This window comes from Lycium ferocissimum, chromosome 3 (genome assembly GCF_029784015.1).
Source record: "Lycium ferocissimum isolate CSIRO_LF1 chromosome 3, AGI_CSIRO_Lferr_CH_V1, whole genome shotgun sequence".
NCBI classification, from domain to species: domain Eukaryota; kingdom Viridiplantae; phylum Streptophyta; class Magnoliopsida; order Solanales; family Solanaceae; genus Lycium; species Lycium ferocissimum.
In genome coordinates this window covers 14,156,025-14,175,352 of record NC_081344.1, presented here as the reverse complement: position 1 = coordinate 14,175,352, position 19,328 = coordinate 14,156,025, and the positions used below count along the sequence as shown (strand labels likewise).

General features: G+C 36.9%; 1 protein-coding gene across 1 annotated transcript; it reads left to right on the top strand.

Annotated features, from left to right (window-relative positions):
• The first annotated feature begins 5,681 nt into the window (after positions 1-5,681).
• LOC132050970 (putative cyclin-D6-1) lies at positions 5,682-18,464 on the top strand. Its single transcript, XM_059442289.1, has 6 exons — positions 5,682-5,878; positions 17,100-17,186; positions 17,270-17,365; positions 17,443-17,644; positions 17,740-17,858; positions 18,142-18,464. The coding sequence occupies exons 1-6, from the start codon at positions 5,684-5,686 to the stop codon at positions 18,292-18,294; spliced, it is 852 nt and encodes a 283-aa protein (XP_059298272.1). The 5' UTR covers positions 5,682-5,683; the 3' UTR covers positions 18,295-18,464.
• The last annotated feature ends 864 nt before the right edge of the window (positions 18,465-19,328 follow it).

Here is a 19,328-nt window from a genome sequence, read left to right as displayed (position 1 = left end):
TTCGGTGACGAGTCGGGTTGATTAGTGCACTCGCACTTATTTGGAGGGTCCGGATCCGGTTGAGGACGGCACCCCGAGACGATGTTGATCGTCATGCCCGTTTGTACCTTATTATATTCGGGAGCATCTTGTTCTCTCGAACTCATCGGGTGCCTTTGTCACTTACGTTATTTGGTTTTCTTGGAGCATCCGGACCGCCCGGGGAGACTACCGGGGCGGTCTTTGTTTTGGCGTATCTTTACGGCATGCCCGTGCCGGCGTCTATTGATGTTGTCGAGATGTGTGTGGATTTTTTGCTCTTCTCCGGGTAATATTTTAAGTGTGCCTTCCTTTAATGTAGATAAACTCTCTTGAAATGACGACTTAAAAATCGTATTTTCTAATATTGCTTACAGTTATGGGCATGGGAGAGGATGCTGCTTTTCGGCCCGTACCTAGCATCACCCGAGATTGACATGCCTTATGCGAGAGGTGGACGGCGGATTTTGACCGGACGCGTGGATACACACTACAATATTCTTCCATTCCGGACCGGCTTGATCACATGACGGACGATGCGGTAAAACTATTTAAATTTACATTAATAATTTAATTAAACGTCTTTTCGACTTGGTGATCACTGATTTGTATTTATATGTTATGCAGCTATTTATATGGACGTCGTACGCTGCTATATTAGATGGTTTGCCGGCCTTCCGTAGGGGTAGGTCGGGGGTTTGGAGGTCGCGGTGTCCATTGAAACACACGGACATCGTAGAGAACACGTGCCCCGAGCGTGTCTTACGACAATTTGGGCATACACAGAGTATACCCCCTGACGTCTGTCATGAACTCCGACACTACCCGCCGGGACGATCGGCGCCGATTGATGATGATTTTCCGCTTTCACGGATGTCCGGCTCCACGCGTTGGGAGAACAGTTGGCACTTTAGCGGTGGTCGGCCATTTGACTCCCGTATGAGCATCACATGCTTGGTATCATCGAGATCACACGCCGATTGATCGGACAACCCGACTTTGCGTCCCCAGGGATGTGGGATACTTAGCACTCGCGGGGCGATGCGAGGCATTGGTAAGTTTATCGTATTTAGATTTATTTCATTGCATTAATTGTTACGTTTTAAAAAATAACTTTTTTTTTTTTACGTCGAACACAAATACGGTGGTGGCCGTACGGCGTTTACGCGTCTTGGGGTTAGAGCATATGCCTTGCCTAGGCTTGCGGAAGCACGGGGCTTGCGGCGGAGATGGTACGGATATCGAAGGATGGTATCAGCAAGGCGGGCGAGATTGGGCGCGGGAGGGCACTGTTTCGGAGGGGCGAGTATCCCGGGCGGCGCCGGAGGGAGCCGGGTGCTCCCGAGAGGAGAGGCCGTCTTTGGCCGAAGTGGGGACGCCGTCTTCGCCGGGGACGCCGTGCGCGAGGCGCGGTCTTCACAGAGAACTAGTGGTGGAGGACACCGTCGAGAGATGGGCGGATGAGGCCGATCCCATTCCGAAGGCGTTCACGGTGCCTAGTCCATCCGCAGCCGTTCCAGGCCGGTGGCAGCTCACCTGGGGACTCATCTACGTTTACGCCGGCGCTCCTACTTGCCGAGATACCGGTCGTCATCACAAACAACCGAAACGCATACACATGGAGAGCGTGATAACGTTGATTGGGCGGCGTTACACGCTTCATTAGCCGATGAGCGGCCGTGAGGAATTTAGAGGAGCTCAGCCAGGATTCTTGACTTCGATGAGTTTTTGATCCCGGTTAGTATTTAAAATACTTATTTGTTCATTTAAATTATTTATTTTAAATATATATATGTTACTCATTATTTAGTAATATTTTATATTTTAGGATTCGGCGCCAGCGGGTCCACCAGAGCCACCCACTCAGCGTTTTCTCACGGGTACCGAGGCGGCGGTGTCTTTTATATGACTATCGAGCCACGGTGTAAGCTTTTTATTAAAATTTCTTATTTTTATTCAATATAAGGTCAATATTTAATATATATATATATATATATATATATATATATATATATATATATATATATATATATATTTGATTATTTAAAGTACTTAATTTAAAAATGTATGTTACTTATTATTTCATTTTTTTGATATTTTAGGATTCGGCGCCGGTGGGTCCACGGGGAGCGACCCATTCGAGCATTCTCGTCGCCCGCCGAGGCAGAGGTGTGTTCTCGTACGAGACTACCGAGGCGCATGTAAGTTTTTTACTTAAAACTAATTTTATTCAATATAAGGTAAATATTTATTTAATTTTTATAACCTTTACTTGGACTTCGAACAGCATCTCGTCCAGGAGACTACCTCATATTCACCACCACACCCATCTCAGGAGCCTACAGACCCATCTCAGGAGCCTACTCAGGCGCCCGTTGACACACAGATTTGATTAAATAAATAAGAAATGGTACTAATTATTATATACTTTTCAGGTTCATCCTTCGACGCCTGAGGTGGCGACTCCCAACGAGGAAGAGGTCGAGTTTCCAGACCTAACTCAGCTTGAGGTTTTGAGCGTGCCAGCTGGACTAGATCCCAAGAAGAAGCACGTTCTAGTTAAGGGCGCAAGGGCTAGGGGAAGAGGAGATGATCATGACTTGGAGCGCCCTTTATTAAGAGGAAAAAAGGGCGATGGAGACGACGGCGAGGGCGGTGGGGATGGTATGAGCGTTAGGCCTGGGATAGTCTTCGCATACTACATGTGGGACCCATCCTCGATAGTGTATATACATTAGTGTTGTACAATTTATCGTAAATATTATATATTTTTTGCATATTTATACATATTATCTTAGTCTTTATTATTGTTTATAGTTTCACATCCTAAATTGATAATAAAAAAAACGTGACACATTCGAAATAAAGTTAAGCATTAATTTAAAAATAAGACGAAACCCTAAAAGATAAATAACGTAAAGCTAATGACTACAAGTCTTCAAACAAAAAAGGACTTTGTTAGCACTTTTCAACCGCTAAAACGAAAATCCAAAGTATTGCGTATTCTTGATGTATTGAGCCTATTTTATTAATTGTACAAATATAAGTAGGGTTCTATATAAAATATTGAAGTTCCGGAGTCTCAAAGCATGATTAATATATGGCTAAACTACGTAAAAAGGAGTGAAAATGTAATAAGAGGCTGGTTTTGGAAAATGGCGACTGCTATAGCGCGGTAAAATAGTGCGCTATAGATGAGAGACAAGTGTCTATAGCGATATTTTACTGCTAAAGGACCCGTTACGGTTAAGTGCTATAGCGCAAGAAAATATCGCGCTAAAGCACTTAACGGAGGCTGTTACGGTTAAGTGCTTTTTAGCGCAAGATTTTCGCGCTAAAGGTACTTTTGTAACATTTTTTTGTTGTTGGGATATTTTGATTCAAAATGATTTTTTTGGGGGCATTTTGGTTCCGGACTCAGAAAGCCAGAAGTGAGGCAACAGAGCATTAAATTGGGTAAGTCCAAGTAATTAATGTTTTTCATGTGAAAGCAAAAGGAAGAAGCCAATGGTGATGTACACTGTAGTCAATTAGTCACATTACCACTATTATGTTCTGATCACTAGCTAAAATCCAAATTTCAAACAGACTTCAACATCTCTTTCAAACTCCTCCGAGGATAAGATCATTCGAAATGTGAGACTCTGCTTTTATCAAATGGTTATCCTAGGACCACTTGGAATTCTCCTTCCTTTAGGATTTTTAAGATAGACTACATTGATAATATAAAGAAATTTTACTACAATTAGTCTGGTCAACTCATTAATTTATGGTTATGACTTAAGTAATTTGATAATGTAAAAATTCTTCAAACTGTCGAGGTTCACTTGGTTCATGATCTAGTTATGCAGCAACTATAATACACAGAAATGTTATGGGGTGAATAGTAATGTTGGAAATATTATGTGGTGAATGAATAATAGTATATTATTATACCAGAATTGCCTACTTGAGAATGTCTGATGGGATGTACCAAGAAATCAGCGGTTCCTAATGGAATAGGCAACAAAGCCACCTTGCCACCCACTGCCAACAAATCACCCCCCGTCCAAGTTAAACTGGTGCTTGCTGTTGCACCAGGTGCTAAAGCATGGGTGTTTTGTATCCGGTAGTAATTATTGTTATTGTATAAAAGTTAATCTAATAAAAGAATTTAATTTTAGAATAAGGTAAATTAGTCAAATTATAATTTTTCTACATTAATAGTAAACATGTTAAAGAATTGTTAGAAAGAAATCAAAACAATGGAGTAAGCATAATATCGTTAACCACAAGAAAAGTTAATGGTATGAAGCAAAACTAAGAAGGAGATTTTTGAAATTATCCTTGTGCTATAGTCTTTATCTGATCATGAGATCTATTGTGATAAGTTGCTCAATATAAATATTAATGCCGGTAAGTATTTCCCGCATTGTATTTCAGCAACTTTTGAATAATTGAGAATTTTATTCTAATAGATAATTAACGTAAAAGAATTTTAGAATCAACAATTCACTTAAATAACTAGAAGTAACAACACAAAAAGCATATATAGGCCTCATCAACACAAAGTGTTACTATTTGTAATAACATGCTACAGTTCTTTTGGTTTATTTGACACATGATTTACGGATCCATATACGCCTCAACTCAAAGCATTATGAACCAATTAACGCTGGTGTAGGTACGACCTCCTCTCTAGGCAGGTGATGAAACAAGAAATATATAATCTATAAATCGAAAAACAGGTTTTCGAAAGTCTAATGGACTGTAAATTCTTTTAACGAATTTGACACGTGATAATAGTTATATAGCGACCATATGACAACTGCTATTTTTTTACTTTAAAATGATTTACGTGCCTAACTTTAAGTCAATATATCATGCTAGCGATGTGAAAACTTAGGGAATTACCGACACCTTTAACATAAGGACTCTTAGCTGTTAGTCAAAATAGATCTCCTCTAACAACCAAGGCAACAACTTCATCATAAAATAATTTCTAAATCGTGATTTAAACAAACACTTCCTCTACAAAAGCCATTAAATTCTCAATACCTTTAAATCTTATCCACTGATTCTTACGCTAGTAATTAGGAATCTATTTGTAAAGTCTAAACTCCATATATTTCAACCGATTAAAGTGTAAAAGTCCAAGTAATATATGTAACGTTTAGTTAATACTAGTTTGAGTTCTCTCTTTCTTTGTGTTCTCTCTTTCTTTGGGTCCAAGTTAAGTTGAAGCCTCTTAGACTTTCAAAAGGGCAAAGATGTCACACATTCTAGTTAGTCATGTCTGATAACAAGGGCGGTGTCAAGTTTTAATCATGAATTTGACACACTCCGCTAGCTTTTATAAAACTTTTATATTTATATTAAGAAATTTACTTAATATGTATAAATAATTTATTAGCTTAACTAACTAAACGCATGTACTAACCAGCAGTACGGTTCAATCCTCACCCGACTTTTCTCTTCCTTCTCCAATTACCGTACAAAAAAATTATAAAAAGAAACGAATTATATATGCCTCTTGTACTGTGTGCAGAAATAGGTGTAGCTAACTTTTAGTTGGATAAGACAAAGGTGGACTTATAGGTCCGCGAGAGTCAATATGAACTTGGGAATGCGCTCACACTGACTCTCAGAAAGTCATACATTCTCACTTTCACCTTTCACTAAATTAATGATACCAAACTTGAACGGATTAAGAAAAGGGAAAATGGAATTGGATGTGGAGAATCCATTAACAGGCTCCGAAGAACAGCATTTCGACACACTCTTCGCAACCGAATGCGATCACACGCCGTCCTTCCTCGCCTTCAAATGCACTGATGTTCGCTTTTCGCTTCGCCGCCACTCTCTCGTCCTTATTTCTCAGGTAAACAAAATATTGTACTGCTTTCGTCCTAATTTGTTTTAACTTTTCGCTTATCATTTGACTTTCACTGTTAATTTAGATATTCGAAAATTATATGAAACAAGGTAATTCACCCGCGCTTCGCGCGGTCATAAGTAACCTCAATAAGCTTAAGGTGAATTTCGGTAGAATTAAAGATATTAAGATCATCTCAACAAATTTAGATGATTTGGAATTATTGCACATCTTAAAACCTGCAAATATATAATGAATGGTTTAAAAAGCCTTGATGTTCTAACAAATTTGTCTTTTACATATTTTTTGAAGCGTAACATTTGTCTGTTGATATAAGTAATTATCTTCTTAGTATTGATTGATCTTGTACAAAAAAGATAGAATTGTTAATATGGGTACAATATACTCATTTATTTCAAGAATTTCATGGTTTTAAAGTTTTCTAAAATTATCACAAATTAAAAACAATGGGATTTAAATAAGGCAGCCCCGTTAATAAACGATACAGAAATTTTTTGACTAAAAACTAAGTTGATGATTATCTTGATAGGAAACTGCTAGGCACAGTCTTCTTCCGATAATCTTCACCCTTCAAGTTATTATTTGAATCGTAGCATTAGTTTGATTCTTTGGCTAATAACAAAATGAGAATAAGGGGGAAAAAGGAGAAAAATAAAGGAAGGCAGCGTACTAAGAAAAAAGAAGAAAAATAGATTTCATATAGCAGTAAATAACTGTGATTTACTCTCCTAAAACAAAGCTCAATCGTTAACTTAGAAAATGCATCTTCAACATATTATTATTCTGATAGAAACAGAGATAGGACAATTGCGCGGACATGAGTAAAAACACTATTTTAAGGATTTAGCATTTACGAATGGAGTTAATCATTTTGCACAATTGGAAAGACCATTATTTTGGGGAGGAATTAAATCTCTTCCGGTCTTACAATTTGAATAGGAAAAAATGATATGGGAATGAATGATATTGTTAAAGCTTGCATTCGATACATCTCTCGTACAAATACTTTCATGAGACATGAATATATAGTTAACAAAAAGAACATGTGATTTTGAAACGGAAAACTCCTCGAAGTTGTTTGAATATAGAAACAATACCAAGGAAAAGGTGAACATCTCAGCTCAAATTTATCTGTAATTATGTCAGGACCAACTAATCTTTGCCAAAGCTTTTTACGCAATCAAATAAATCCTCAGAAATAAGAAAAAACACCAAATAAACATTTGCTCATTTGATTGGATACCTTCATAATTTTTGGAGTAATTCATATTATTTGCAATCTTCTGTATGATGTATAATAAATTTATTATACATTATCAATGAAGTATATTTTAGTTTTATCTATTACGAAATTCCGAGAACTGTTAGCAATTACAAAATCTAAATTTCTTATTACATAGAAAAAAAAAAAGTATTATTAGTTGTAAACGCATTTGAAGTATGTTTGTATGAAAACTTGTTATTATTACGTTATGGATAGAACTTTTATTAAAAGCATTGATTAAAAAATTAAATTGAGAAGAGAAGGAACAAAACTAATTTCCTTTAACACCTAAAAATAAAAAAATAATTACCATCTAATCTAACACTTTTATTTTCTTTTTCTCTCAAACTAAAATGAGAGTATGTACTCTTCTAGATTCTTACATTGAATCCTTTTTAAAATAATTGAAATGAGTTTTCTTCTAAATTCATATATTGAATCTGTTCTAGAAAAGCTCTAAAATAATAGATGTGAGTTTTCAATCATCTACGAGCACAAACAAAAATCTTAACTATCTCAAATTACCAAACTAACTACAACATAGTTGGCGATTGGGAATGATGTTTATTAACTTACTCCTTCTCAAGCTTGTAACGCCTCACACTCAGTTTACAAATATGATAATAAGTTTTTCTGTACCCAATCTAAATAATCACCAAACTTGCCATTTAAAAAGAACTAATAATTCAAATTACTCTCAACAAATGATTTTCTTGCTCTAAACCAGAATATTATTGAAGTTATAGCGATGTAATAAGTGATGTTTTCTAATTTTTTAAATCCAAATTTTAAGTTATATGATCATATAGAGTAAAAACATTTGCTTTATAAATATCATATAGCTTGTTGTAACATGTTATTTTCTTAAATTATCACATTACATGTCAACTTAGAAACATCTACAAACTTTCAATGCATATAAAGATTAATGCCTCGTTAATTACCTTTGAAATGGCTAATTGAATATTTGTATTCTTGGCTCAACTTTTAAGATGCATGACCTCCAGCCTCTCCGTAGTCTATGGCCTTCATGAAATACTTTTCTATTTGTAAGAGAAAGTTACTCGTTGATAAACTGAATTTTAGATAATCTTTTCACTAAAGACTACAACATGAAAATGAATGTCAAATCATTGGACTAAGACTATTCGTAGAAAGTATATTTATGCATTTACCTTGGGTATCCAAAATCTGATGTCGAACCTTCACGAAAGACTTTTCTGTTTGCAAGAGAAAGCAACTCGTTAATAAACTGAATTCTAGAGAACCTTTTCTCTAAAGCCTACAACATGAAATGAACATCAAATCATTGAAGTAAGACTAAAAAGTAGAAAGGATCTTTGTGCATTTACCTTGGGTAACCAAAATCTGAAGTTGAAGCTTCACGGAATACTTTTCTATTTGCAAGAGAAAGTTAATCGTTGATAAACTGACTTCTAGATAACCTTTTCGCTAAAGCCTACAACACGAAAATAACGCCAAATCATTGAACTAAGACTAAAAGTAGAAAGGTTCTTTGTGCATTTACCTTGGTATCCAAATCTGAAGTTAGACATTGTAAAATGTTTCAAAATATTCAAAGGTAAAAGTACTTAACTTTGTGGTGAAATAAATTCAGTATGATATGAATAATTTTAGAATCAAGTAACATACAAAAATAAAGAATGAAAATTGAACAAAAAAAACTGTAAAATTTGTAGAGAGTTTTACCGTATGCTATAAAAATGCTCTCCATAGCAACATTGGGAAGGAAGAGTTCATGTCATAAAGAAGTCCAAATTAAGAGGAGTAAGCAAATGTGATGTTTGGGATAAAAACCTAAAGTGGTCGTTCTATTTTCTAATAGGAAGTGACGATTACTCAATCTTTAAAATTTAGTTATCACAAATTATTTTAAAGCGTGTAACTGTTACATTTTGCCGTTCCATTGCCTTTGTTAAGGCAGCGTTTCAGTCATAGTGAAATGATGCAAACTTAATATTTTTTTTTTAAAAAAAAAAAGTAAAAGGCAAACAAAATGACAAAAAAGATAAATGCCTTCCTAAGCTTTTAAAACGTGCCACATCAGCGGGCCTAAGTCCTGCAATTATATATATATATATATGGATTATAGTCAATGTACGTTGTGTATTGAGATGCATTCCTTGAACTTTCTTCTAACTCTGGAATTAGTACTCTTCTGTCTTCATAAACACATTGAAAAATTATTTTCAATTAGTAAATCTTGCAGGGGTACATGTGAAAACGTAAGTACATTCTTCAAATGTTCATTAAACTATCAAATAAAATAAAAAATCTCCCCTATTCAGCATGTCTTTTTCTCTTTACCAAAATTTCTAACTTTAAAAAATAGAACTCTCTACCTTACCTTACTCTCCCTCCATACCAATCAAATTTTAGTTTTCCTTCTATAATGTCTTTTGCAAAATTCTCATGCTTCTGCAAAATTAAGAAATAAAAAACATGTTCTTTTCCTTCAGTGGTTCCTCTTATCATTTCTATAAATAATTAAAAGAAAATTTTAGACAAAACGAAAATAATGGATCAGAGTGACACTATACATAAACGTCGGAGGATATCCTTTTTTTTTTTTTTATAAAAAAAAAGAGCTGAATCTACCCAAAAATGAAAGCCAAACATAAGATTATAAGAATACCCGTGTAGAAAACAAAAATTATGTAAAAAATAGTGTCAATGACCGCAAAGGAGATAATTGAAACAACCAATGTAATTCATCAGTTTTGTTACCTTCGTTGCTGGAAATTCTAAGCACCTCTAAAAGCTCATTGGTTCTGTAATAGCACTGTCTGGAACAACAATATAGTAATACCAATTTGAATCAGAGTACTGTTAAGAAATAAAACATAAACTAATAATTAAAGAGCAAGAAATTTCATGTTGATTCTCAGTAATGACAAAGGAAGGCAGCAAAAGAACTCTACAATATTTGAAGTAATTGGCATTAGAAATGGATTAATGTGAAAGTAAAAAAGTAAATCTATAGTGATTCTCGGTAAATGACAATCTATAGGCAAAGAAACTCTATAATATTAGAAGTAATCAGCATTAGAAATGGATGAATGTGAAAGTAAAAAGGTAACGGGCATTGAATGGATGAAAGGGTCGGGGGAATGTGGCATAGGAATAGATGGGGATTAATTGACTACTCCCTCTGTGTCAATTTATGTGGTACAATTCACATTTTGAGAGTCAAATAGTTTAATTTTGATCAGGTTCAAAGCTTCTTAAGTAATCACCCTCTCTCCTCTCTCCTTTCTCTAACGGCGAAAACCCTAGAATAGGGGTACCGTGGTAGTGTGACTACGGTATCGCCACCGCCGACATGGCGCGAGGTCGGAAAAAGGCACAGAACAACCAAGCGGATGTTCAGGTGGGCAGAGGAATTCGTGGTCCGCGGGCTACTGAACTAGATCCAATGTCAAAAGGGACAGGAGTGGCTATGCTGAGCTCTGGTGGTATTAACTTGAATGACGTCCAATCGGACATGGCAAGGTTAGGGGTGATGATTACACCGCCGAATGCAAGTGGACTGACAAATGGGGGTCAAAAACAGAGCACAGCTCCGGTCACAGATCCTCCACTTGCCGTGATGAATCAAGCACCGGCAACTGCAAATACGCAGAGAAGACTTGAACTTACTCAAGAGACTCCAAAAATTGCGGATCCAGTAGCCGAAAAGACTTGGGCAAATTTGTTTACGGGCAACAAACTGGCATCAAAAGGTACGTCGCTGCAGTTTATTGCTCCGGTGATTAAAGACGGGGTAAAATTGGTACAATTTGATAGGGCAGAGGTTGCAAAAGGGACGGAAAAGTGGCAATCGTCGATGATTCTATATGTTGTGGGGGATTCACCATCTATTGGAGCTGTAAATCGATTTCTGGCTAGTCAATGGGATTTTGCTTCAAAGCCAGCCATCTACTACCACAATGATGGATACTTTGTGATCAAGTTCCATTGTTGTGGTGATAGAGATCAGGTTATGCGGTCGGGTCCCCATATGATCAATAATAGGCCAGTGATTATAAAGCCGTGGAGTGCTCACTTCAATTTTAGTGACGAGATCTTGAAGACAATTCCCCTATGGGTCAGGTTCGTTAATCTTCCGTTGAATTGTTGGGAACCTGATTCACTTAGTCGTCTTGCTAGTGGACTAGGTACTCCACTTTGTGCTGATGAGTGTACCTCAAAAATGGAAAGGATTTCCTATGCTCGGGTCTTTGATAGAAATGGACATTACTGTCCCTCTACCCACATCAGTTAAAATCCTTGATTCGAGTGGTAAAACATTTGACCAGGGTGTGGACTACGAGTGGTGGCCTCAATCTTTGTCCTGCTTGTTGCCAAATTGGGCACATATGCCCTATGCAGCCACCCAAAAAGGTTCAACCCAGGCAGAACAAAAGAGAACCAAGGAAAAATGCACAGGTTTGGCACGGGAAGGTACAACAACAACCGGCCAAGGACGTGGCAGTGAATGTTGAGGGTGCTGCCCCTCCTATTGAGAATGAGGGATGGATGCAAGTTCATGGAAAGGCAGCTGGAAAAAAACCAGTGCCGAATCCTACAGAAGAGCAGCTAGAGGGGGATATGAGTAATGATTTCACACCACTGAGGGATACCACATTTCAGCAGGTATTTGAAGCTGCTTTTAATCGTGTGCAGAGTCAGTGCAGTTCTAGCAGGGGTACTAAACCCCCTGACCCCCCTAATCCTTCCAAATGAAAGTTGCAACATGGAATGTGAGGGGGGTTCAATAAGCTTCATAAGCATAAAGAGATGATGAGGATAGTGAATAAAGAGAAACTAGTGGTGATGGCCATTACTGAACATAGAGTTACCGAACAAAAGGCACCAAGTATTATAAAAAAAGTGTTCCCAAACTGGAGCTGGGCAAATAATTATGCAAGTACAGGAAGGGGGAGAATCTGGCTAGTGTGGGATCAAAATAGTGTTGTTACTGTGCTCAGTACTACTGCCCAAACAATACACTGTGTCATTCATGAAGTGAGCAGTGACATTAACTTTGCTTTCACTGCCATTTATGGATTACATACCATTGATGATAGGAAAAGCTTGTGGCAAGACATTCAGAGGCTTGAGCCTAATATCCAACGACCTTGGCTTGTTATGGGGGACTTTAATCTTTGTTTTGAAACATGACGATAGAATGGGAGGTAGCCCAATCCAGGATGCTGAAGTAGCTGATTTTGAACAACTCCTGGACACAACTAGCCTAACTGTGTTGAAAACTGTGGGGAGGTTCTACACCTGGACAAACTCTCATGTCCATAGTAGGATAGATAGGGGACTTGTTAATGCTGAGTGGATGAACTTGTGGCCACACCTGGAGGTGGAAGCTACTGCCCCCTACTTCTCTGATCATTCCATGTTATGTGTTACATTTGCTAGCGATCAAAGAAGAAGTGCAAGACCATTTAGGTTTCTAAACCACTTAACAACTCATACGGATTTTCATGAGGTAGTGAAACAAGTCTGGGCTACTCCAATACAGGGGAATCATATGACTCTGATTTGGAATAAACTGAAACTTATGAAGGAGGAGATGAAAAAAATGAATCACCAAGAATTTTCAAATGTCGAGCAGAGGATACGAGCTACGGGCAAAAATAGTTGAGTGAAGTCCAGGAACAACTTAGAGACTGCTTCTCCGATCCCACATTGTATGCCACTGAAAGAGAAATTAAGCTTTCTCTTGAGAAGTGGATATTAGTTGAAGAAAGCATTCTCAGACAGAAATCCAGAGTACAATGGTTGAAGCTAGGAGATACAAACTCAGCATATTTCCATGCCTGTCTCAAGAATAGAACTGGCCAAAATTACATCAGGCGATTGACAACAATGGGTGGTACGGTTATACAATCCGACAAGGATATTGAGGAAGAAGTCACTGGTTTCTATAAAAAATTGCTGGGTACGAGGGCTGATTCCTTGCCTGCTATTGACCCTAGTATTATGAGGGATGGCCCAGTCTTAAACAGAAAGCAACAAGTAGCACTCATTGCCCCAGTCACTAATGAAGAGGTGCAGCTAGCCTTGCAGGATATTGCTGATCTAAAGGCTCCCGGATGCGATGGTTTCAACGTCTGCTTCTTCAAAAAGGCATGGCCTACCATTGGGGCTGATGTGATAGAGGCCGTGAAACAGTTCTTTAAATCCAACTGGATGTACAAGGCTATAAACTACTGAACCTTGATCCCAAAGGTACAATCTCCCTCATCTATCAGGGAATTTAGACCTATCTCTTGCTGTACTATGCTTTACAAGCTGATTTCAAAGGTGATCACAAGAAGACTACAGGGTGTCATGAATTGTTTGATCGATCAGAGTCAAGCAGCCTTTGTCCCAGGGAGGGTTATTACTGACAACATCCTGTTAAGTCATGAATTGGTAAAAGGGTATGGCAGGAAACATCTATCTCCCAGGTGTATGCTAAAAATTGATATGCAAAAGGCTTATGACTCTGTTGAGTGGGTTTTCGTGGAGCAAGTGCTAAATGGTTTAAATTTTCCTAGTATGTTTGTTGGCTGGGTGATGACCTGTCTGAGAACAGTTTCCTACTCTATTATCATCAACGGGAAACCTACCAAACCTTTTGAAGCAAAGAAGGGGTTAAGACAAGGGGATCCTATGTCCCCTTTCTTATTTGTCATGGTCATGGAGTATTTAAATAGGCTGCTCAAACAACTGGGGAAAAATCCAAATTTTAATTTCCACCCAAAGTGTGCTAGAATGAATTTAATACAGCTTGGGTTTGCGGATGATTTGTTCTTTGTTTTGTAGAGGTGATGTGGGGTCTGTACAGTACTTGTTTGAGCAGTTCCAGCGCTTCTCAAAGGCATCTGGGCTGATTGCTAACACTTCAAAAAGTTCAGTATACTTTGGGGGCATGTCAAATGAAGAGGAGAATACGGTTTTGGAGCTGCTGGGCTTTACTAAAGGGGAACTACCTATACGATATTTAGGTGTCCTACTTAGCACAAAGAGGGTGTCTTATGTAAATGTCAGCCACTCCTTGACAAAATTCTTAACAGAATCAAGTCTTGGACCACTAAATTCCTCTCATATGCTGGGCGAACAATATTGATCAAGTCAGTTCTATTCTCTGTCCAAGTGTTTTGGGCCCAGGTGTTTGTTTTGCCAAAGAAAGTAATTAAGGTCATTGAAGCTACATGTCGAAGTTTTTTATGGACCGGGGAAGCAGAGTTATCCAAAAAAGCATTCTTTGGCATGGAGTAGAGTATGCCTACCTGAGGTTCTTTGGTGGCTTAAACATCTTGGACATTTGTTCTTGGAATAAGGTTGCCATTAGTAAGTTGTTGTGGAACATATGCCAGAAGAAGGATAAACTTTGGGTTAGATGGATTCATTGCTACTATGGGCAGAACAGGAATATACTGGAAGATACTCCCAAACAGGCTTCATGGATCATGCAAAAGGTGTTGAAGGCGGGTAAGTACTACTCTGTACCGGATATACAATTACCGAGATTGCTCGGATGGACCAGTTCCTACAAAACAATTCTATTTGAAATTGAGGGGTGACTTTCCTAAAGTAGAGTGGAGAAGACTTGTTTGCAATAACATTGGGAACGCCTAAATGGATCTTCACACTTTTTGGCCGTCATGGTAATTTGTATACAAGGGACAGATTGAGTAAATGGGGTGTTTCTACTACAAAGGTGTGTCCTTTATGTGATGTAGTGGATGAATCCCATTCACACCTCTTCTTTCTTTGTGCGTTCTCGGGGCAAATATGGCAAAAACTATTAAGATGGCAAGGAATCACTAGAATAAATCAGTGCTGGGAAGATGAAGTCCCATGGGCTACTAAGCATGCTAGAGGAAAGACTGCTAGAGCTGAAGTATACAGGATGACGCTTGCTGCTGCTGTATTTTATATCTGGAAAGAAAGGAATTCAAGAATATTTCAAAGTACACAACAGCCCGTTGATAGAATAGTGAAGCAAATTATTCAAGAAATCCACTGCCGCGGAAATATGAAGCTGAAGGTTGCGCAATGGCTGGCCAAATTCAACTTTTATCCTACATAGACGTGCATGTATAGGTTGGTTGAATGGAGAATGTGTAGTGCCTTTGTATTCGTTTTGGTATTAGTGCTATGAGGAGTCACGTAGTGGGTCAAGTTCTCGGGACCATAGTCCATTACTCAGCTGTCAAGATTTGTACTGTCTATCTAAATTTGGTAATGAAACTTCATTATTTACCAAAAAAAAAAAAAAAAAAAGTTTAATTTTGATTGTGAACTGGGGCATGAAATCTTGAAGTTTTTTTAAACAAACTTTACATATTTGTAAACTATACAAAAAGTACTATAAGTCACAATACCTTGATAATTCAAAATATTTAAAAAGATATGGAAAAAATTTACGATCAAACAAAGACTTGTTTTAATATCGAAATATGAGGAGTGACACATAAATTAAGACAAATGTAGTAATAACTACGAAGACATAGAAGAAATTGTTTGGGAGACCACGTTTGAAACTTGGCCACAACTATTCGGAAAGGATATATGGAATTATTTTTTACTAATAAATAGGAGTACAATAAAGGCAAAAAATTGAAAATAAAGATAAATGCAAATGTTGAATTTTTAGGCGTGCCACGTCAGCAGGCGGATGTCTCTCCTTTATATATATCATGGAAAAAAGAGTTATGGTTTCCTATAGCCGCTTACACATTCGACATGAATAGAAGAAAATGATCTTTTCAAATTTCATAGGTGTAAAAATGAAAATTTCTTATACAAGAATATAAAATGAAAATTAAAGGACTACAAACCGAACCCTGAAAATAACAGTTAGTTTATAACAAGGATTTGATCATGTTATAAAATTATTCCAGAGAAGAAAAAGTAAAATGTACATATATATGTATATAATGTATAAATATTTTGATGCAAATGCTTAATGATTCAGCGATTTCAAAGTGAAATCAGCAGGAAAGACATCAAATAAGGAAATTAGCAAGTAGTTTAATATTTTCGACAAGTTTTATGGGGTCAGAAACTTATAAGTCGCGTGCGGTGGAAATAATTAAAAAGACACAAGAAAAAAGAAATCACCGTAAATATAAGTGAAGTTTCAGAAATGGTTTCAAACAGGAATATGTATGTATTGTATCAGCATGAGAAGATAACTATGCAAATTAATTTTAAAAAAGAGACAACAAACCAGGGGATCAGACAACCCAGGAAAAAAAGTTGTATAAAAATGCATGTCATGGAAAGATCGCGTAAAGACATGCTTTGAAGCATGAGACTAACTGTCCAGTGAAACAATTTGGTGAAGCGCATAGGTTTATGCTTCTACCTATACAAGGATATAGCCATGCCTGGATGAATTTGCTTACGTGAAAGAAAAGTTTGTACCTTGGAATATTCAAGTATAGATACGAGATAGATAGTAACGGACCATTAGTATGATTTTCCTTGGTCCGATGACACCGAAGGCGGACTACATAGAACTTTGGAACATTACTTCTTTACTTCTCTCAGGAGTTGGGTCGAGAGTAATTAAAGAGGAGGAATATAGGAGGTTAATGAAGAGAAGTTAGGGCACTGAGAAAAGAAAAGGCGCGACCGTTCGGAAAAAGGATTGAATAAAAAATGAGGAAAAAGAAGGAAAAAGGCAAAAAAAACAGGAAAAAAGATAAATAGCATTCCTGATCTATTTAAATGTGCGCGTCGGTGGCGCATGTCCGCTTTTTTATATATATATATATATATGATGTGTAATCATTTGCTATTCTCCTTGTATAAAATGCTACTACTATTAATGTCACATTGAATATGAAGTGCAAAAGGTGTGAATATTTTTTAATAGATAGAGTAATTATGTGTCTAAATACACTGTTCCTTTTGCTGTGTTTTTTGCAGGTACAAAGTTCTTACAAATTTGATTGCTATGTCGCTTACCTTGCTGTCAATTACATTGATCGTTTTCTTTCCAAAGAAGAAGTTGTGGTAAAATCAAACTCATAAAATTTCATATTTATAGCTATTTACACATGAAATTGTTGATGAGAATTGAATGAAACTTACTACAGGAGAATAAGCCATGGATTGTACAGATTCTCGTCATTGCTAGCCTTTCACTTGCTGCAAAAATGAGGAACATCGATTTATCACTGTCCGATATTCAGGTAAACTGTAAATCAATATTGAACAGTAAGATTTCATCGCAATTGCTGAATACGACTTACTGAAAACATTGTAACAGAGAGATGTAGGTTTAATTTTTGATCTTCAAACGATTCATCGCATGGAATCGCTGATTCTCACTACTCTCAAATGGCGACTAAGATCTATCACGCCTTTTTCGTTTCTGCAATTCTTCATCACCTTTTTTCAACTCAGTGATTCGTCTGCAACTCAGTCTCTTAAACAACGAGCTTCACATATCATCTTTACTACTCAATACGGTATTGTTAATTCTCTACTAGTTTCAAAATATTATGTTATTACTTACGTAATAAATGATGTCTTAATGCCGACATATTTACAAATTTTATTGCAGAAATTAAGCTTTTTGAGTTCAAACCATCATTAATAGCAGCATCAGCGCTTCTATGTGCAGCTGATGAGCAATTGACTTCTTTCTTAGCTGCAATTTCAGAATGTCAATACTTAAATAAAGTAAGTCTTCTTTAAATAATCTGTTTCCTTGTTCTATTTTATTTCATACAATTACTACTATTGGACTGGAGAGTCATCTACTTCTTTTTTGACCGACTTTTTCTAATATACTATAAATACTACTCCATATAGAAAGACTTTTGGTGTTTTCTATACTCAAAATTAAGATCCAAAACTCTTCACTTCAAATGTAGTTATTCTTGCTTTAGATGATGTTTTCTCCATCTCGATTAGCAGTCCCCTTTATTTGCAACTCTAACTGAGGAATAATACTCATTGTTAGGAGGAACTTATGAATGCCTTGGCTATAATGCGGGAAATGCCGATACAAAGGCAGGAGTCTACAGTCGATGCAGAGTCTTGTAGTACGTTGACGGCAAAAAGTGTTCCTCAATGTGAACGTACAAGCTCTCAATGCGAGAGTCCCACAAATTAGGATACGGACAACATCAAAAAGCGGAAATTGAGCGATTTACGGGATGATCAAGCGTTCCAGATTTCTCAGGTTCAGTGGTACTAAGGTAGTAAGACTGCGTACCAGCGTCCCTATTTTGTTGTCTCGTTGCTTAGCAAATTTGTTCGAGTGGGTTAATGGATACGTCAATAGTTGAACTCTAAACTTAAGTAGTGCAGTGTAGAATTGTAACGAATTAGATGCAAATCTCTATAGGTTCCACTTTGTGCTTCGAAATGTCGATAGTATATGTTGCGTCAATAAGTGCAAAAGCAAGTTATGTACTAGTCAATCTGTTAAAATAAGCATGGACAAAATGCGGCAAAGCAATTCAGAGAAATTACTCGTACTGATGCATCTGTAAACTGACCAAGAAATCTTTATCTTGTTCTTTAATGGTCTTAACTCCCACTTTTTATGAAAGAACTAGTCTCTATGAACGTGCTCATAACAAATATTATGTAATGCTATTTGAAATTATATACCACTTATTTTATGAGGTGCAAGTAGCATTCTTCTTCCTCTCCGACTTTACGTTGTCATTCTATCAAAAGTTAGTGATTAGCTGATAGTATCCTATCACGAATAATGGCTGACTCCACTACTTAAGATTGTCGAATCTAATCTATTCTAATCGATCCACTTAATACTTCCCATTAAAATGTTATGTTTGGTATATATCTTTTATGTTTTGACCTATGTGGAAAAATAATCCGAAATTAGAAATTTAAAATGAATGTATACCTCCATATAAAGATAAGAGGTGCTTCAAAGTCTTTCAATTCAAAGAGGTTAAACTGCAATCCTCATTCACTGTCATCTTCCCAAACCGGCCTTTTAACCCTTTTAATCTAGTCTTGTATAAAGTAGCTAAACTTCAGATTTTCACTATATTAATGGTGGTTTAACAAAATGTACTAAAGTATTTCATTGTTGTCCAGTTAAAATTGACTCCATACTTTATTGCTTTATCAAATCAGGATCCATACTTTATTATTGCCTTGTCAAAATAGGCT